Source organism: Tinamus guttatus, unplaced genomic scaffold, assembly GCF_059628265.1.
Source record: "Tinamus guttatus ecotype Peru unplaced genomic scaffold, ASM5962826v1 Tinamus_guttatus_pri_ptg000566l, whole genome shotgun sequence".
Taxonomy (NCBI): Eukaryota; Metazoa; Chordata; class Aves; order Tinamiformes; family Tinamidae; genus Tinamus; species Tinamus guttatus.
In genome coordinates this window covers 22537-42560 of record NW_028289100.1, presented here as the reverse complement: position 1 = coordinate 42560, position 20024 = coordinate 22537, and the positions used below count along the sequence as shown (strand labels likewise).

At 54.1% G+C, this 20024-nt stretch overlaps 1 protein-coding gene across 1 annotated transcript in view; it reads left to right on the top strand.

Moving 5' to 3' along the window:
• Nucleotides 1-20024, top strand: part of LOC104575964 (opioid-binding protein/cell adhesion molecule homolog) — a gene marked incomplete at its 3' end in the record, with an annotated part of 115623 nt that overhangs the window by 74197 nt on the left and 21402 nt on the right. The window contains exon 2 of the mRNA XM_088534554.1: nt 10656-10740. Within this exon, the coding sequence (XP_088390680.1) occupies nt 10656-10740 (85 nt within the window). The remainder of the gene's footprint in view (nt 1-10655; nt 10741-20024) is intronic.

Here is a 20024-nt window from a genome sequence, read left to right as displayed (position 1 = left end):
CGTGAGCCTTGTGGAGGAGGTGGCAGTGCCAGGGGAGCGCGTGCTGCCTGCTCGGGGCCTGGGGAATTAGCCAGCCAGAATAAATACCTCTTAGAAAGAGAGGAAGAAAGAGAATTTTGCCCTTCTTATCATCCCCTGGCTCCCCAAATACCAAATCTCCATGATTAAAAATTGACTCAAATGGACAGGCAGACACGGTAATTGATTGTGGCCTTTCATTTTTTTGCAGCCACACTTAATTAACCTTTAGACTCAAATACCAAGCCCTGGGTAGATAGCGAGGTGTAGTCGGGGGAGAGGAAGACAGTGCCTGCTGGGAGGCTCCCGGCCTGCGAGAAGTCCTTCGGGACGGAGATGCCTGCATGACACTGGCTCGTTGGCAGGAAAATGGGATCTACGCGGGAATGCAAGGTGTGGGGGCGGCCTCTTTGGAGGCTGGCCTCAATCCCCGACATCTTTTCAGCCAGGGTCTCTGTGCGTGTGGTCTTTAATGCAAAGATCCTCCGACGCGGGCTCGTTAGAGCATGACCCGCTCTCCGGTGAGAACATATTTCGACCTGGAGAGTCGTTTCCGGCAGCAGATGGGCTAGGCGAGCTGGTGCATGCCCTGCCAGGTGCCGTGATTGCCTCCGTTTTTCAAAACGCTTTAGTAGAAAGAAACTTTGAGCCCGCTCTGGAATTGCAGAAGTACCGGAGGAAACTTGGCACGAGGCTTCAAAGTGCAAATTGAAAATTGGGTTACTCGTTTCTGAGGAGTCAAGGATGCAAATGAAAAGGCTCCGAGTGGTTTATCTAATAAAGGTGCTGCGACTTTGAAACTCTCGTGTAATAGCAGCTCCGGCTCTGAGATCAAACCCTGTTTCAGGTTTGACTGATTTGGGGAGTGTAGCCCAGGCCCAGAAGTGCAAATACAAAAAAGCCTCATATTGCTCGGAATAATAGGAAGCTTTCCGACAGGAACAGCGGCAGCTCTTGGATGTCGGTGGGAAATCATTTGCTTCCAGGCATTTAAGTGGAAGAAACTCCGATCTAGTGCCCCGGACTGGGATAAGATGGGGTGACCTTGGTTCAGGTCCCCCTTGATAGCACTTTGGCCAAGCTGGATCCTACCTGCAGCCAGTTTTCCACATGCACCCGGAGGCCTCGGGAGGCTCGGAGACAAATTGCACTTGCGCCTATCAGATGGAGACTTTGGGGGGCCGAGCGGGAATCCGCTGCCTTTTGTCACTTATCAGGAGGAGTCGGGGAGGGAGGTGACAGCGGAGCCGCGCGGATGCGGAGCGGCGTGGGCGTGATGACAAGTGGCTTTTGTCCGCAGCGCACGCAGCCTCCGAGTGCACCGGGTTGCGCATTTAATTTGTCGTGCAAGTGGCAGCTTTAGCAGCGCTCCGGCATCCGGCTGCCGCTGCCTAAAAATAACTGAAGAGAAAGTGGGTTTTCTTCCCTAGGATGAGGAGAGCAGGGGTGGGTCAAGGAGACGGATGATTTCTGCCCGTGGTGAGCGCGGTGCACAAACCTCGTGAGAGCAAACCGTGGTTTCCTACCTCCTTTGGTCCCATGCGCTGCCCTTGCTGATTTGAGAAGTTCCTCTGGCCATGGGCTCCATGAGACCTGGTCCTTCCAACCCCGCTCTCCTCTCACAGGGATCCCACAGAAGTTTGGGGTAAAAAGCCTTGCGAGCCCAGGGCCTGGCCCCCTAGAAAGATGAAAATTCCCTCTTTGCAAAGGAGCTGTCTGGCAAGACAGGTTCATTAACAAATTAATAGCATAATCAGCAGGGCTTTGTGTGTGGTTTGCAGATAAAAAACTGGTACCAGCGTTCTTTGACTCTTTAATGGGCTGATAAGAGCCAACTATCTGCTCCGTGGCTGGGCTAATCGGGGAGATAACAGAGGTTAAATCACTGTGCGTGGCTCCAGCGAGGGGGTTTGCCCGAGGGATGCGTGGATTTTTTTGAACATCGTCAAAGTCAGCAAAGGGAGGGCCGGGAAGGGAGAGGAACCGATGCCAGCTCCACAAGTGCTTCCTAGAGGAACCTGCGTTGCCTTCCTGACATCCCACCCAAGCGCCGCATCCTGCTCCCTGTGACGTCCTTGGGGACGACGCAACGGGATGAGGAGGCAGCTGGGCTGGGTAGCGATTCCCATCCCTTTTAGATGGAGGTGTCTCCTCATCTTTTTGTCCCATGAGCGGAATACGGGATGGCTTCGCGGAGCTCTTGCTCTGCCTTCATAAACTGCAAGTGTGCACCCTGAAATACCCGTTCCCATATAAAAGAGATCCTTGTGCTTGCCTCTGGAATGAGCGTTGAGAGCAGGGATGGAGAGCAGTCAGAATTCGGGGCTTTCTTTTGGCTTTCACCAGCCTCCCTTTTGGAGGCCTTAGGGTGCCCCAGCATGCAGGGACCACAGCTTGTGTCTGCGGACATCGACTTGTGTCCCACCAGCACCCAGGATCCATAACTTGTGTTGAGGAACCACAGCTTGTGTCCCACCAGCATGCAGGATCCATAACTTGTGTTGAGGGACCACAGCTTGTGTCCCACCAGCATGCAGGATCCATAACTTGTGTTGAGGGACCACAGCTTGTGTCCCACCAGCACCCAGGATCCATAACTTGTGTTGAGGGGCCACAGCTTGTGTCCCACCAAAGCCATCGTGTTCCCCTCACTGCTGGTAGGGGCAGGGCCACCCAGTTAAGCAGTTGCCTTTCCCCGAAGGGCTGTTAATTTGTGCAGTCTTTGCTTGGTTAAGGAAAGGACATTGTCGGGCGCCGTTGAAGCCGTGTGTGAAAGTGACTCCAATGAGAGGCCGAGCGGGCGGGCTGGCAGGAAGATAATTATAAAAACAGAGAAGCAACTTCTGGTGCAGCTCAGTGCCAAGATGAGCCCAAACCCCAGATGAGATGAGTGACTTTTATTGGCTGTTTAGGGGAAAATGGAATAAATGGGCAGAATGGAGGGAGGGGATGGTTTGGTGCTGGCGAGAAGCTGCCGCATCCCGTGCAGCTGGGCCAAATTCCGGGGCTCGGAGCCTCCGTGCGAAATCGGGCAGCAAGAAACTGCATTTTGGGGGTTTGGGTGTGTTTTATAAGGGCTGTTGGGAGGCTTAATTAATTAGTTAAGCTGTTTCTCGCTGCTGTTGTGCCTCCCCTCAAAAAAACAGTAAATTCTCATCAAGTGGGAGATCTAATAAGTGCCAATTATAGAAGTTTGCTAATTGCCAGATAATAATAACACTGATTAATAATGCTTTTAACACCACTGCTGTTTTCAAACGGGGGCACATGCACCACGGCACCATTGGTTTAAATTGCATTTCCTCCTGCTTTGCAGCCAAGCCGGGTAAACGTCGGTGCTAATTTTTGCCCAAAGGGCACGTTTTTCTAACCCCTCTCTATAAAAGCCCGGTGATGCCTAAGCAAGCGCTTTAAAAATAAATAAATAAGCGCGCGGGGATAATGCATTGTAAAAAAGCAGTTCGTTCGTTTCCTTGACAAGTGTAATTTAATTTTAATTATTTATGATACTTCATAGCCCTCTAGTAAATGCTCTGTAGTATATTTTGCAAAACTAATGAAGTCTTCGTAATGGGAGACCTGGCTCGAGCCCTTTGCTGAGGAGGAGGCAGTCAAGGTCTGGCTGGAGAACCCCGGGTTGGTGACATTGGCTGTGATTATTTCGGGTCAGATACCCCTAAATGGGGATGCTGGCGCTGTGCACGGGTCCAAAGCGTTAGCCTGGGTTTACGGTAAAAACGGGCATGCCCGGAAACCTAAATTTAAATGTTAAAAAGCTTCTGTTCATTACTGGTGGCATTTCCTCCCCCTCCCCATTTGTCACTGGGAGCGGAGCTGTGACTCTTTTAATATCAAACAAATAATAAGCTCCCTCTAAAGTGATTTTTCTGACAAGGAGCTCAATATATTAAACTTTATCTATATTTTAATAGCCAATTTCACACCAAACTGCCTTCTTAATAATGTATTTACCACCTGGGGATATTATTCCAACCCATCTGGAAAGAATTGGAAATTAACTGTCCCTAAACTGAGTCTGTGTGTGCTTTAGATGCAGCGGAGATAGCGGCAGTGTCATTCCTAGGGGAAGTGGGGGAGGAAGCTCATAATGTGGCTGGAGCAGCCCCCAAAAACCCCGTTTTGCCCCCGTTTTGCCCAGTGTGTCGTCCCAAAAGCAGAGCCCTTGATGGGCATCTCGTTGGGCGATGCTGCTGGCGGTCCGTGCATTGCATGGGAGCCCCAAGAATGAAAATAATTCCAGGAAAACGCCCCAAAAGGCATCGCACCTCCCTAAAGGTTTGCTGGGGCTTGGCGGTCCTGGAGGTATCGCCCGTTCCGCTCTCCACACGTTCCTAGGCTCCGTCGCTAGTACCAGCACTAAGGCAGATTAATCCTTGCAATGTTTTCTTTCATTTTTTTAAATAATTAAGGGCAGCTGCTGCTTAAAGTCGACTCAAGCCTCCCGCTTTTTAGATAAAAGTGCCTTTTGTTTGTTGTTGTAATGAAGCGGTTTGACATGGAGATGAAAGTCCCCGCTGTTTGTGTGGCAAAGAAATGGTTTTGTCGCCATTTTTGAGCAGTGTCAACCCGCTCCTTTACAATTGGAACAAGGCGCCCTTTGATCTAGGAAGAAATCCAAGATGTTGCACTCAGAACTAAGCAGCAGCCGCCCTTAATGATTTTAAAATAAGATCAAATTGGAAAGTGTCTCAATCTTTATGTTATGTCACATAATGACACCCTTGTAGCTGTTCCGTGTGATGTTCGCCGTCGCGCCGAGCGTCGGGAAATGCTGTAGAAATAATTCAAAATAATCTAAAACGCCTCAATGAAACACGGAAATTGCAAAGTGACTCTTAAAGGCGGCAGAAGAGGAATCCCAGCGTGGCGGGTCTTGGGTGTCATTGAGTTAATGGGGAGAAAGCGCGTGCGTGTTTTTCTTCCCAAAAACGGATCCCTGCTTGCTAGAGGTAGGTGCAGATTGTGGCGATCTTGGCCGAGCTGTTTTGGGATGGGGTTGCCAAGAGTTTGCTCGCGTGTTCTGGGGACCCGCATCCTTTCTGCAGCTTTCTGCACCCGGTGCCATCGGCTGCATGGGCAGAGGGGCTGGGGGACGGCGTTGGGTTCAGGGTCTCCCGCCTGCAGGCTCCCACGCACGGGGTTTTTTGGAGCTTTCCTCCCACGGAGCCGCTGCCGTCGGCTCTGGAGCAGGAGAGGCCGCGGTGGCAGCAAGCGCCGAACAACAGGAGCCGGCCCCCGCGGGCCCCCGTGCCGCGCCGGAGATAATAACCGATATAAAAGGCTGTCACCGGGCGATAAGTGATGAATTAGAATCAATTATATGTTTAAAATAACAGGCCTCCCCGCGGCGCTGGCGGTGGCAGCTCCTGCCCGGCCTTGGCCGCCAGGTCTGCTGGCACCGCGGGCCGCAGAAAAAGCAGCCGAAATCGGAGCTTTTGTCATTTAAATGTCGCCTTTCCTCCTGCTGCGCGGCTCCGCGTTCGGCCCTAAATTCCCCCGTCCTTCCCGCATCCTGGGGGTGCCGGGGCCCGCTGGAAAGCACCTTAAAGCATCGCGGTTTGGGTCAGCACCCCGTGCCCGGCCTCTCGCGCGTTGTGTTCATGGAGCAGCGCGCGGAGCAGCTCGGGAGCGCCGGGAAGTGCGCGCCGATCGGGGGCGCTGGGACCGGCGCTAATGCAACGAAGCGAGCGGCTCCGCAGCCACGGGGGTGCCCTGGGACTTCCCTTTTGAATCTTATTTACATTCGGCCTAACAATAGCTCCCAAGCTCAGCTATAAATAATTTCTGGGAAAGAGTTGTCTAATTAAATGTACAGCGGCAAGGAAAGTACTTTTAACCACAAGGCTGGTGTCCTAATGAACGTAATCACTGGATGGGGACAGCTTAGGAAACAGAACTTGACATCTCCCGGTGGAGGCGGGGAGATGGAGGGGAAATGTACTTGGGGAGAATTCCCAATCAATATTTAATTGCCGAGCATGTTCTCTGCCTGAGCATTTTTTAAAAAAAAATCAGATTAAGCCCCCACGGAAAGCGGAGAACCTTAAAAGCGGGTTTGAGGAAGGGGATGCATCATTTTTTACAGCTGTCTGGGGAGGGAACAACATCTAACTACCCCTGTAGGCATGCAAATGGTTCATGAAAGACTGTGCTTGGCAGCACAGTGTGAGCACAGGCTTCGACGGCGCACGGCTACCGTGTTCCCCCATCCAGCGCATCCCTCCTCCTCCTCGCCGCCTGTGAGCAGGGATGCAGGAATTTGGGGGATGCAGAAATCCCCCCGCAGAGCCGCATGCGCATCCAGCTGCAGTCTGCATCTGGAAGGGGTTTTGAGGAGTAGGATACGTAAGTTGTCTTGTGATTGCATGAAGTAGCCAGGCCCGTGTTGCTCACCCTTGGTTGGTCCCTTCTTGGCCAACCTGTGCTTGGAAAGGTCCATGTCTTGGTACGTGGTGGTGGAAAACTGGTTTTGGCTGATGGGTTTATGGTTGCACTTGATGCTCTCGATGGTCTTTTCCAACCATAAAGATTCTACGATTCCACAAAAGGCATTTTTGGTGGAAAGGAGGTTTTTGCCAAAAGGTGTTTTGGAACAGGGCAGCCCCAGGGCACAGAGGACGCCATGGCTGTTGGTTTGGGTCTTTTCTGCCCCATTTCGGCGCAGGCTGATGGAGAACGTGGCTCTTAGTGAGGCCTTTTGCCATCCCTGGAGAAAATCCAGGGCCTGCTGCGATTAATCTGATCGGCCACTGGATGTCAATGTTGCCTTATCCAATTGCAATGGGGAATGGGGAGAAAAGGCTGCTCCGAGGCCGGGGGTTTTGCCCGTTTACGGAGTTGGCTACGGAGCGGGTCTAAAACCCAACGCGGGACAAAACACCCCGGCAGGAGGAAGGATGAGTGACAAATATTGTCACTCCGGTGCCCGATTCCCAAGACAGGTGCTGCAGGCGGCATCTTCGGGGAATGCGCAAGTGCCTGGGAAGCCACGTCCCGAATTTTGGTGCAGGTTTTGGAGGGGCTGAGTTAAGACACTGGACACCCTGTAGACCCGGACCCCGCTCCTTCTGCAGGGAGGATATTGCTCCTGGAGCTGTCAACCCGCTGCCGTGTTTTATGTTTTTGCTAGTGGTGAAAAGGAGGTAGAACAGCCCCGTGGTTTCCATCCCGTTGGAATTACTCGCCTTCCTTTCCCGCCGGGCTCGTTTGTGCTGGCGAATATCTCCAATTTAACGATAAGCCTAGCGGAATTCATTTGGAAGATAAATAAGATGTTATTAGTGCGTTAGTGGCAAAAAAACGGGCAAGGACACCGCTAATCTGAGGTGAAAATGCCTTCCTGAGTGAAATTTAATTAGCAGATTGTGTTCAGCTAGTGACTTTTATGGGGAGTTCATGAAAATGAATACAAATATGATCCGGGCGGTCTCTCCTGCAAGAGCCCTGGCAGCCTAATGTGTCTCCCGGCCACGTCACTGCCGGCGAAGGGAATATCCATGGCCAGGCTGATCGGGAAAGCGAGCGCACGGGGAGCCGTTCCTCATGCAGGTGATGCTCGCGGTGCGACGGAGCTAATTAGGAAAATGATGGGGGAAATTAGCACTTTCTGCAGGTTTATTAATATTAATAAAATGGTTCTATGGTTAAAAATAATAATAATAAAATAAATATGCGGCTGCAAAAGAGCCCTGAGTAAGAGCGCGCCTCGGGCAGTGATCATGGAATAGCTTGACGGATTTGGAGACGGATTTCTTGCCCTCTCTAAAGATGGTATCGTGGAAGGGAGGATGGATTGAGGCGCATTATGGGGTCATTTCTTGCTTCCCACTTCTGTCTTTCCCATCAGCAGGATGGGCTGGAGCTCAGCAGGTCCTTAAGGCCTGGAAATATTTAGCGCTCATGGTCTTGGGGAATTGGGAAATTGGAAAAACGTGGGTATTTTCGGCAAACTGCCTCCGATGCCTGTTGCCTTCCTGCTTTTTTGTGACCCGCTGGGTCTGCAGCTGTAGCAGTAATAGTGAGAAAAATGATGCGCAAAGGAATCTTTGCGTTGCATCCCAGGCCTGGGATGAGGCTGTACCCATGGGATTCCCTTCCTTGCTTCCCTCTTCTGCACCATATATCCTTGCCGGAGTGGGAGGGAAGGGATGAACGTTCAGATTCCCGAGGAATTTGCAGGGCTGGCAGGTTTAGGGGGTGGGGAAAGCAACCCTATCTCCCAACTTGTAAATTAGGCAGATCCGGTCGGGAACTGTCACCGCAGACGAAGAAATATGAAACCTCTGGGGTCGCGTATGCAGAGGAATTTTTCTGACTGTAACTCTACTGAAAAGAGAGGATGTGATGAAAATGCTCGGAGCCTTTTCAGTGGAGCCGGCGGACACGCGATGCGGCTCCGGTGACGTTCGCCCCGTTTTTATTGGGAGCTGCTTCTTCCAAATTCCCCAAAACCAGAGTTTAACGCGTGGCTAAGAAATTAATGAGCTCCTTTGGTTATTGACTGGAAAGGTTCCTGTGTGGAGGGGAGGCCGTGGTGCCTTTTTCTTGTTTTGCAACCCGGGATGCAGCCAACCTTGGGATGGGTCCAAGGATGCTGCGAGTGCAGCTGGGCCTGGAGCTGCCCGATGGGATGGGATGGGATGGGATGGGATGGGATGGGATGGGATGGGAGGGGGGGAAATAGAATAAGGGGAATCAAAGACACCCCATCCTGCATCCCTCTTCCCCCTTCCTGCATCCCTGAGGCTTTAGCGGTGTAGGAATTTCGCCTATGTGTTTCCAGCAGCATCTCGGAGCCATTTGTTTTCCCTTTAATTGGCTAGCAGGGAAAAAATAACGAAGGGAAGTCATGCAGGGGGAGCTCTCGTCGGTGCCGTTTCTGGCACCCGAGCCACCACATGCTAAATTTATTTATTTAATTGCGTTATTAAAAGTATAAATAAAAACAAATGGAGGCGAGCCGCCGCATCTAGGCTTTGCATCTCTAAAATAGAACCATAAATGCCACGGAGCACCGGGGGGATGATTTATTAGCCTGTTATCGTGAGTGACTGGGACGCTTTCGGTGGAGTCCTTGCTAATTTCTAACAGCTGCATTAAATCACAGATGCTATCGGCCATTATAAAATAATCACCCCGCGGTCTGCAACGCAGCGGGAGCCCAGGGTCAGCGCGCGAGCCCTTCATTTGTTTCCCATCCCAGCGCCTCTTCTTCCTGTGAAGGGGAGAAAAGGGGGGGGAAAAGGAAAAAAAAAGGACTTGCAGTGGCCTCGTTTTATCACCGAGGCGCTGGTGATAAATAAAACCTCCATAAACCTCCTCTAAAAGGTGCTTGAACTGGGATTTGCAGGTAGAGGAAACCGTATTCTGTGCTTGAAGATGGCTGCGGGGTGTCAGGGCGTCCTGGGTCCTATTTCCCTTACATTTTATTTTTGGGCGCAGTCAGAGGATTTGGGGGCTTTGGACGGGGCTGGGAAGGCGAAAGCAGCTCCCGTGGCACTTGGGGACGTCTGATTTGGGTATAAAACCTGTCTAGGTGGGTTTGCCGCAAGCCGGGGAGGAGCGGGATGCGGGGGCAGAGGTGCCGGGAGCGATTCCCAAACCCGGCGGGGAGGAATTAGCGGCTGCAAGTGTGCGAGAGGAAAGGTGGTGCGAAAAGAAGGGGGCAGGGACAGATGGAGAGAAGGAGGGAGAGAAAGGAGGTGGGAGGAGAGGGAGGAGGAGATAACAGCGCAGGCAGATATTAGTTAAAAATCCTATAGCCCCGAGTGCAGACGCTCTCTTTATACCCCGCCGAGGCGCTTCCAAGGCACGAGGCTTTTTCCCCCCCTTTAAATCTTCCCTTTGCCCTCTGTGCCCACCCAGGCTGCCCTAGATGGAGTTTGATGTCCCGGTGCGAGCGGAGGGGTGGGAAACCCGGGATTTGGGGTTGTCCCGCGGCGCAAACCCCGCGCTCCGGCAGCGCCGCCCGCAGACCCCGCGTCCCCCCCTGCTTTGCGGTTGGCGCCGGGATGCGCGGGATGCGGCATGGAGCCGCTGCCATGACAACCCCGCGATGCCAGCGGGGCCGCGGAGCCGCAGCCGCGTCCCCCGCAGTGCGACGGGTCCCGGCGGGGATGCTCCGCGGGGAAGTCGCCCTCTTGCAGCGGGATCGGCGCTCGGGGGGCTGTTGTTTTGCTTTTCCATCCTTCCCCCCACCTTCATTTCATATATATATATATAGACATTGTATATATGTGCGCTGGGAAGCGGGCAGCCCCCCGGCTGCCTTTTCCAGCTGCCCTCCCCTTCCTGCCGGCGCCACTTACGCTTCCTCCGCGGGCTATAAACTTTTGCTGCGGGAGCTCCGCCACGGCGCGTGCCCAGCCGCGTCCTCGCGGAGCGTCGGGAGCAGGCAGCGCGCCGTGACCTTCATCTCCCGCTCCTCCTCCTCCCTCCTCCTCCTCCTCCTCCTCCTCGTCGTCCTCGTCGCCGTCCGCGCGGCCGCTCCGGATGCGGGGGCCGCGCTGAGCGCCGGGGGGCTGCGCTGAGCGCCATGGGGCCCGGCGGGCGCCCGCCGCTGCCCGCGCGCCGCCTGCTCGCCCTGGCGCTCAGGCTCCTCTTCCTTGTGCCCGCAGGAGTGCCCGTGCGCAGCGGAGATGCCGCCTTCCCCAAAGCCATGGACAACGTGACGGTGCGGCAAGGGGAGAGCGCCACGCTCAGGTAGGAGCCCCGCGGGACGCGCCGGGATGCGGGATGCGGGATGCGGGAGCGGAGCTGTCCCGTGGCGCGCGGAGGAGGGGGTCCCGGCTCTGCAGCGGCGCCTCCCGGCGCTGCTTGGCAGTCCCCGCACGGAGCCGCTGGTGCCGGATCAATCGCTTTTCCTCCCGGGGAGCGTCTCGCGCAGCCTGATGGATGCTCTGCCTCGCGCCGCGTGCCTGCCGGGGGGGATGTCTTTGGTGGGGATGCGGTGGAGCGATCCCTGAGCGTGGGAGCATCCCCTGGTCCAGCAGGGCCTCCCCTGGTCCGTGGGAGCATCCCGTGGTCCATGGGAGCATCCCGTGGTCCACGGGAGCCTCCCCCGCTCCGGCGGAGCATCCCCGGCTCCGTCGCAGCATCCTTTGCTGAGTGTGTTACAGGTGGATGCGCCGGTGCATCTCGGGGGCTCCCTAAAACACAGCAGCAGCCCCTGTGCAGCTGGCACTGGGACACACACATAAATATATATATATATATATATTTGTTTTTGCATTTCTGCCCCGGTGATGCGCATGGGACTGAGCAGGAGCGTTTCCTCCTTGCCGGAGCCGTCACCAGCAGAGGGCTGACTCGGATATGGTTATGTGGGGTTTTTTTTTAAGCTTTTGGCCTCTTTCTGCTGGGGGATGTTTGCGATCAGCCGGCCCTGTCACGGGGGCAGGATCGGAGCCTCTCGCCTTCCCCTCCGCGTCCATCCGCGCCGCGCGGCCGTGGCGCATCCGCACGTGCGCCGCCACCTCCCCGCCCTTTTCCCTAGGGAGTCTCCGTGTGATCCTTGCGGGAAGCGCAGCTCCGTCTGCAGGCAACTTCCAGGCCACCTGAGGTAGCGGATTCCTGCGTTCTGAGTGGAGAATTCCGGGGGTTTGGGTAGCTCCGCACCTTTCCTCTCCCAGGAGCTCAAGGCGCTTTGCAAATCCTTGCGTCGGCGCTTAAAAATAATGCCGGGTGCGAGGCCAAGCCCTGCTGCAGCGAAGCAGCAGACGCCAATATTGCGCAGTGTGGGACATGGGAACCCAAAGGGAGGCTGGAGCAGCTCCCATTTTCACTTCCCAGCTGGGATTAGCTCTGGAAACGGGACTTAAGCTGCTCCTTTTGGAGCTTTCCGTGCACTTGGATGCGCACAGAGCTGCTGCGTGCCGGCCCGGGATGCCGGAGGGTCCCACCCCCTGCGAGAACAGCCCTCACTTGATGTTTTCTCCAAAATACGGGTTTGGTTTTTGGAAGGAAGCGTCCAAGGGCAGGGAGCAGCGCCGCGGTGGCAAATCCTGGTGTAACGGATGCGCAGCCAAGCAGATTGCGCCGCGAGCAACGCACCCTTTTACAGCAGGCATCAGTACAGTTCATAAAGACATAAACCAACAGCTGCTCAGAATTTGCTGGCTTTATGGTTTTATCTGTATTTAAGGAATATCGGCAATTTTTTTTTAGCACAAGGAGCAGTAGCTGGTGTGAGACAGGCATCAGGGACCAGGTTTTTGTGCAAGCAGCAGCAGCCGTGGGCTTGTTTTCACACTGCTTAGCAATGCAGATGTACTATGTCCCCCCGTATTTAAAAGCACATTTTCAAGTTGCCTCTCCCCAAACCTCAGCCCACCCAGTTGTTTCCCTTTAAAAAAGACCAAAAGACCATCAGTGTCTTGCTAATTTGCACAGAGGACTCTGCGACTCGCTGAATTTTGTCAATTAGCGAGTACGAGAACAATTCCAATTAAAAATAGAAAGGCAGAGTAAAACATGGTGAGATGAAGCTCCTCCATTTATTTTTGCAATTATAGGTTTAATTATTTCTGACAATGCTGCTTTTTTTAACAGTAATCTGCTGCAGTCCATTCCCCAGCGCGTGATGAGGCCTCAGTGAGATACCACTTGGACGGGGGGTCTGGGGAGACAGGAAAACTGAGATTTTTCCCCTGGTTTCCTCTATTATTCCCGTATGTCCATTCGGAGGGGAAATCCTTGGGAAGCGGGAAGAGGCTGCCGTGTATTTTTGCATGTTGATGCCAACATGGGGGGATTAGCAAAGCGTGGATCATCCAAACCTCGTTCTGGTTCCCCCCCCCCTCCCAAAAAATAAAGTTTTCTGGAGCTAAATATATACCTGCTGTTTCCAAGGTGAAGCGTGCGGGAGCCCTAATTGGCGACTCGGGGAAATTGCAGCCCCGGATTCTGGCATTTGGATCCTCCCGGCTGGCATAATAATTTCTCCCTAGGTAGCTGGTATTTAACTTGTCTTCCCTGCTCCTGATGGCCGTAATTAAAGCGCCCGCTAATTTCGGGAGCCCGGGCGCTGTCCTGCACGAGGATGGGCCTGGATCCCCCCGGATTGCACCCGGCTGCTGCTGCCTTTTGGCGGGATAAGGATGCTCTTCCAGCCCCTTTTCCCTGCGTTTCCCCATGGCCTTGGCTCTTCTCCCAGCTTTTTTCCCTGTACGCAGAGCCTGCCATTTCTCCGCTTTTTTTTCCCCCGGCAAGCCCAAAACATGGATGCTTCCTGCAACAGCTGGACATATTGTTTTAAGCGATAATCTGTAGATAGTGCCGGCAAGCAGACAGCTCAGAGGAATATCTGATTCCGTGGCTGTCGCTTCCTTTTCCTCCCTCGCGAAAGGGCTCCGCGGACTACGACGGCCCGTGTTATCCTCTTATTTTATTAATTAAAGGAAAAAAGGGCTCTGAGGAAGGCACCGCAGGCGATGCTTGGCCGGTAATGGGTTGTTTATCGCAGGTTTGCTGGGATGTGTCAAGTCCTGTTGTCGTTGAAGAGCAGAGCTTCGCGGCTGGGCCCGTGATGCCGAGCGTTCCCCATCCTCAGCTCCCGTTTTCCAGGACCGCTTCCCAAGATTTGGGCCAAATCGGTTGTTTCATTCCTCAAAGGGGTCTCGAGGAGAAGGAGCTGGGAGGGGATGGAGGAAACGGCAGGTGCAAGGAAGGAAAAGAGAGAAAAATGGAAAGGGACAAGAACGGCCCTCAGCCCCCCAAAAAAGCTGGAATGAGGGGATGTAATGGGAAACTGGAGAAGTTTGGGTGCAAGCGCTTAAATCACTGACTATCAGCCCGGCCAGCTTGGGGACAGGCCTGGAGGATCCTGAAATTCACGGGGTTTTGGTTCCAGCCACCGTGCTGGGACCCACTCACTTATTTATTTATTTTTCTGTGTATTCCTGTATCTATATTTGTGAAAAAAAAAGGTTGGGGGGAAAAAATCTAACAAATTTCTAACCCATATAAATCCAATTACCCATGTTTTGCCTGCAGGGAGCCAGGGAGATTAATGTTTGGTATTTTGGCAGGAATGTAAAAGGGAATAGGTGGTAATAACAATGAAGGCTCGTAAAAAAGGGAACCGATAGCCGTGTCGTGCGCTTGGGAAACCTGGCTCTAATTCCACCGGGATGCTGCCGGGATGCTCTTTTCCCGCCGGAGGGGCCGGGAAGAGCCGAGGGGGAATCCTGGGCGCTTGACCATTCATCCCATAAGTGGAGATGACTTTAATGGGATAATAACGGAAGTTGATCCCACTTGATGCTCCCGGGGTGGTCTCCTCTAACGCGTCCCGCTCGGGACGGTGCCGCAGCCCCGTTTTCCCGGGAGATGAGCGATGTCCCAGGGATTTTGCCCCGGATTTGGGGGGCAGCCCTGCTCTTGGCGTCCCCCGCGCCGCGGGTTAATCCCAGCTCCGATTGCGCCTCCCTGCAGCACTTTCCGCTGCCTCCGCATGGGCCTCGCTGCTCTCCGGTTATTCCCAGTGCCGTGTTTATACCCCGCTTTATCAGCTGGGCTTTTTTCCCCCTGTTTTTTCCTTTTTAAAGAGCATAATCCACAAGCAAGCCATGGCAGAAGGAGGAAGGGAGGCGCTAGCAGAGCCGAGAGCCTCCACACTTATACCTTAACGCAGAGGCCTCGTCATCGTGTTTAATTCCATCAAGGAGGCTAAGGACAAGGTTTAGAGGTGGCAGGTAGAGAGGAAGAGCCTCCCTTTCCAAGGAGCCTCCAAGCTCCGTGGGGCACCCTTAGCATTCGCGTCACATCGGGCCCCGCTTCCCGGCACCCTCCCTGCGCTCGCTCCGTGTTCCTTTGCCTTAAATCGATTCGTTCGGCCCTTTTTTTCCCGGTTGTAACGGCGGGGAGGGCTGGTTTTAATTAATATTCCTGGCTGCACGGTAATTACCCCGCTGGTCCCTTCGCCGCCTGCGTCACCCTCTCCTCCCTGGCTCCTGCGGGAGGGATGCTCGGACTTAATTAAAGTTTGGGATCCAGGGCTCGCCAGAGCAGCGGGAGCCGCGCGGGGCTTCCCATGGAATGATGGCTGGGGGGAAGCGGATAGTTTCTCCTGCTGCAACGCTGACGCCTGTGGTGCGCTGTTTCGGCCCCTTTTCACCCCGTTTCACCCCGTGGCTCTTTTCCACCTCGATATCCCAGCCTGGCCGGCTCCGAGAGCCGTGTGGGACGTTATCCTGATGCCGAGTGACAGCCTCTCAATGGAGGCCCTCCGGGGACTCGCGACGCGCTCGTGCGAGGCTTCCAAAGCGGCTCTCGTCCCGCGCCAGCCCCGCGCTCCGAGTGCTCCCGACGTCCCGTGAAACCGCTCATGCCTTGGGGGTTTCCTCCCTCCTGCGTCTCTGCGGCTCCTCGAGCCTCTTGTTCCCATATCTACCACCTTGCTGGGCCGCATGGGCAGCTCCTTGAGCAAGGCCATGGCCACCCGTTATCCTGGAGAGCAGGCTCCAGGCCGCTGCAGGAGGGCGAATATCATATTTATCTTTAGCGCCTGGTCTTTAGAAACCACTGACCGGTTGGCTTCAATCCTGAGACAGATTCTGGCGCAGATAATCAAGGGGAATTTTTGTGCGTGTGATTGCCTAGAAGATAACAAGAAGCAGTGCTACAGCCAGCCTAGAGGTGTCAAGAATAAATTGTGTCAGACTAATCTAATTTCCTCCCCGTGACAGCGTAACAAGCCTTGTGGCTGAGGGAGAAGCAGGGGATGTCTCAGGTATTGACTGGAGCAGGACTTGAGGTGCTGTCTTGCCTGACATCCCCAGGTCCTCATGGAGAAGCAGGGTCCACGTCTGGTCCCTCGCGGGCCACCGCGGGCGGCACGGCCTGTAGTCTTAGCACGTGTATCTCCCACCTGGCTGTTATGTTTTGTATGCCTTAAATAAGCAGTTGGTATTTCACCAGCTTACAGCACTCCCACTGCCTTCCCGAATCTGTAGGATAACCCGAGCTACGAGTTATTGGGCGTTAATTACTGGACGGTGATTAGAAACAGAGCCGCGGCCCGGCCCTAACGCAGCGTGTCCGCAGAGCCGTGCTCGCTGTCTCCTCGTAATCGATGGGTGTTTAACATGCAATATTTGTCTAATTAGCACGAAATTAAATGCTCATCGACAACACTTCGGGGTAAAAGATCTGCATGGAATATGATGGATTAGACACGGAAGGCCTGTTGTTGTAAGCAGGAGATGCATGTGCCTCCTTCCAAGGGCACCAGGGATGGAGCGATGCCGGGATGTTGGATTCGCGGGCGCGGAGAGTGGATACGAGCAGCGATCCGATTGCTGGACTGCTTTGCCATTGGGAGCATCCCATCCCTCGTCCGGGAAGCTTGTGGATTGATATCCGCCGCGCGCTAGGGGAGCCGGGACACCAAAGTTGGGAGAAGGGCGAAAAAAATGTCTTCCAATTAGCAATTGAAATTGTTCTTAAAAGAATTTGCCTATTCTGCAAGGAATGGTTAGTAATTGATAGCAATTTCGAGCAATTAAATACGAGTTAATCCGTGCTACTGAGTAGCAGCTTATTTATGGCTCTGTATTTATGGGCACTCCCTCTCCTTAAAAATACCGCCGTTGCTTTTGATAAGTAATTAGAGTTTTGCTGAATAATTTCCCAACGCAGGTATGAATTTTAAATGATTTCTTAGTAGCAATTTCTTAGTTTTGGTGTATCTCCGAGTGAGGGGTTGCTGTTGATGTCGTAGCAAGATGTAGTGGCTGGGACAGGTGCTCTTGCCCGGGAGCAGCGTCTTTTGCTATTTTTTGGGGAATTGCAACTCCCCGTCAGTGGCAGTAACTGTTATCCCGGCCATTCCGGAGGGGAGGGTCAGGCCCCATGCTGGAATTAACCAAAATTGTGTATTTTGGTTAAGTTTGCTTATTTTTTAGTTTGGATTGCGGGTTTTGTTTGCCCTGCGGCTGCTTGGGTCAGGCGCGCGCTTCCCAGGCCCATGGATTTGGGAGAAGCGGGGCAAGCGGCCGTGGGAGATGGGAGCCCGCAGTGCTTTTCCGGCCTGCGAGGGAACTCTGCCCGGAGTTTGCGCTCGGAAAAGCTCCCGGTTCCAAGCGCCTTCCCCGAGGCTGTGCCGGAGGCTACGTGGCTCTCCTTGAAGCGCCCGGGAGCTGCTCGGGGACAGGCAGGACCCCGAGCGGTGACGGCGCGTGAGCAGCCGAGGACAGGCTGGCGACGCGCCTCGTGCAGCAAAACCCGGCGCCTCGCTCTCCAGAACGTGGGGATCATCGTAAAGAGGCTGTAAACGGGCAAAGCGGGCGGTGGGATGCGCAAATTAGAGGATGCAGCGGCATCCGCACGGGGAGGATGCCGGGGAGCGAGGGGGGTCCATCCTCGGGATGCCAAACCGGGTCCCAGGGGGGCTGTCAAGGATGGAGCAGCTCTTAGGAGATGGCCAAGGCTTTCAAGCATCAGTCGGCTCTAAAACAATTACGACTATTTTTTGGAAATGCCGTTCGATCCATGCAATAGCACAACACAGTAATCCCGGGTTATTTAACGGAGCGTTTGCCGTGAAAACGGGCCTGGCTCTCCAAGCGCGGCTGGCTGCACGAGCCTCTTCCCGTTCAACGTGAGCGGTGCCGTCGGGAACGTCCCGCACCGTGTTGGGTTGTCGGCTCCTCCGGCTGCTCCCCTCCCGTCCGGCTCCGATCTCCTGGTGTAATAGCCCATTTCCCTTATCTGCTCCAAACCCGGGGGATTTAGCTATTTTAATACGGTCTACGGGGCCTGCCGCACTGCGCAGATAAGTCGTTTTTGCTGTTAAGTTAATTTAGCATTTCGTGTTGAATTCTGCATGTTTGCCCCCTCTCCTGGTTCCAGGGAATTGTGTGGGATGTGTGCTATTTACTTACTTATTAGACCTCTTCCAGGTACCGGGCCCGTGGGAATAGGCAGAGATACCTCTCGCGGGCTGCCCAGAGCCTTTGGTTTAAGCAAAATAGTTGTGTTTAAAGATTAATTTAAGGTGCTTTAAAAATTGAGCAGGCCATGCATTTTTAATTTTGATTGATATTATTATAAAAGATTCAGTTGCAACTTTTCTCACCAGGACCTCTGCGGGCGCCTTCGTCTGCGAGGGCCTCGACTTAGTTATTTTTAATCGCCAAGCTTCGCTCCTGCTAAATTTATGGGAAATTCATGGCTAGCGGTGGACGAGTCCCGTGTCTCCCGGCTCGCGGGTTGCGAGAGTTGTTGCTATTATTATTATTATATCAAATTAGCATGGTCCCTGCCGCGAATACGTGCGCTGGAGAGCCGGCGCCTTTCACCCCATCTATCACTCTTATTAGTTATTAATAAGTCCTCCTCTGCCGTGCGCTTAGTGCCCTGTTAATAGTCAAGTGGCCCCGGAGTGTTTGGCGGGCGGCTGACGCAAGCGATTGGTAATGAGGAGGGACGGCCTGGCTATTTCCAAGCGGGAGCTTAAGGGGGAAAAGGGATGGAGAGGAAGCAGCGACGCTGGGGCAGCCCCTGGAGCGCACGGGATAGGGGCTTTAGGGAATGAGCGATGGTGCATGGGGAGCGATCCCCCTGCTCGAGAGATGGGGATGCCTGCGTGGGGCTCTCCGTCATCCCAGCCGTCTCGGAGCGGGCGGGAGCGGCTGGAATATGCCCACGGAAAGCCGCCGACCTCCTTTAAAAACAGTTAGAGGTGAGACGGGAACACCAAGGTTCTCCCTAGAGAAGATCTAGGCCTTTGGTGCTGTCCCAGGTGGCTTTTCTAGATGTGACAACCTCCTCCTCTCCAGGGCTTGGACACTGAATTCTCTTCTGTCCGATACAGAATCATGGAGCCACTTTTCCAGCTGCGCTTGAGACCTAGCGATGCTTACGGCAAGGTTTTGGGAACGGGGAAGAAGCAGAGCGACCGCGGGTGCTCACCCGTTAATGGCACGTGTGTCCACTGGCCCTCGTGGCTTTATGGATGCGGAGGACAGGGATGCTGGCTCTGGAGTCCTCGGCACGCTCCTTGCTTTTTTATTGACTGGTGATGACAAACTGGCTTGCGGACAGGTCTTTTATACCCTTTAGGACTCAGCAGTTATTTTAGGATGACGCTTTGCCTCACAATCTTCCTCCTTTCATCCTTCATAAATCTCGCGCGCGGCTGCTGCATCCAGACCCAGCTTAATATTCCTCTTGCAGATCTCTGCACAAAAATGACCGCGTCGCAGCCCGCGGGTGGAGGGATCCCGCTCCAGCCCTGCGCGCTGCTCCGAGGGCGACCGCAGATTCGTGACGGTGACGCGGGGTCCTGGCCAGGACAGGGATGTGGCTTTGCCATCTGGACAAGCCCGAAGGAGGGAGACTGGGAAAAATGGGGAGAAAGAGGGAGAGGATGAGCAAAGTGGTGTTGGCGGCAGTGGTTTTTGTGAGGAAAAGAGCGGAGGGGAGGGAGTCCAGCCCTTCTGCTTCACCCCTTCTCCAGGAACGCGCCTGGCTACAAAGGACAAATCCCGCGCGCTTGGCCTCGCTCCTCTCCTCATTAGCTCCGGTGACCTCGCGCTGATCCCCGCAAAAGGGCTATGGAAAGAAATAACCGGAGTTTTCGGAAAGGTCGCATCCCTCGTGAGCTAAACCCGCGGCCGTTTGTACAGGCTGTGGCGTTTCCTCCTCTCCCTCTCCTTTTCCCGAGCGTGCCGGGAGTTAATTCGGGAAGCGCCGCTCGCGCGAGGACGTTTCCGACGGGCGCCGGGTCGCGAAGCGCCGCAGCAATTTCCTCGTCTTTCACCCCATTTTTTTTCCGCTGGTCTTTTCAGGATGGATTTTCCTGACTGTTTAACCCAGGTAAATTGCAAATTACTTAGCAGCGTGTTCCCACACAAGGTGCGGAAGGAACGCTCCAAACCTTTGAAGTGGCTTTTAACAAATACGGATTTTGTTTCCTATTAGGGCCTCGCAGTGGGTTTCCGAGCTGCTTAGTGCTGCTCTCTGTCGCCGTTTGGGGTCCTCTT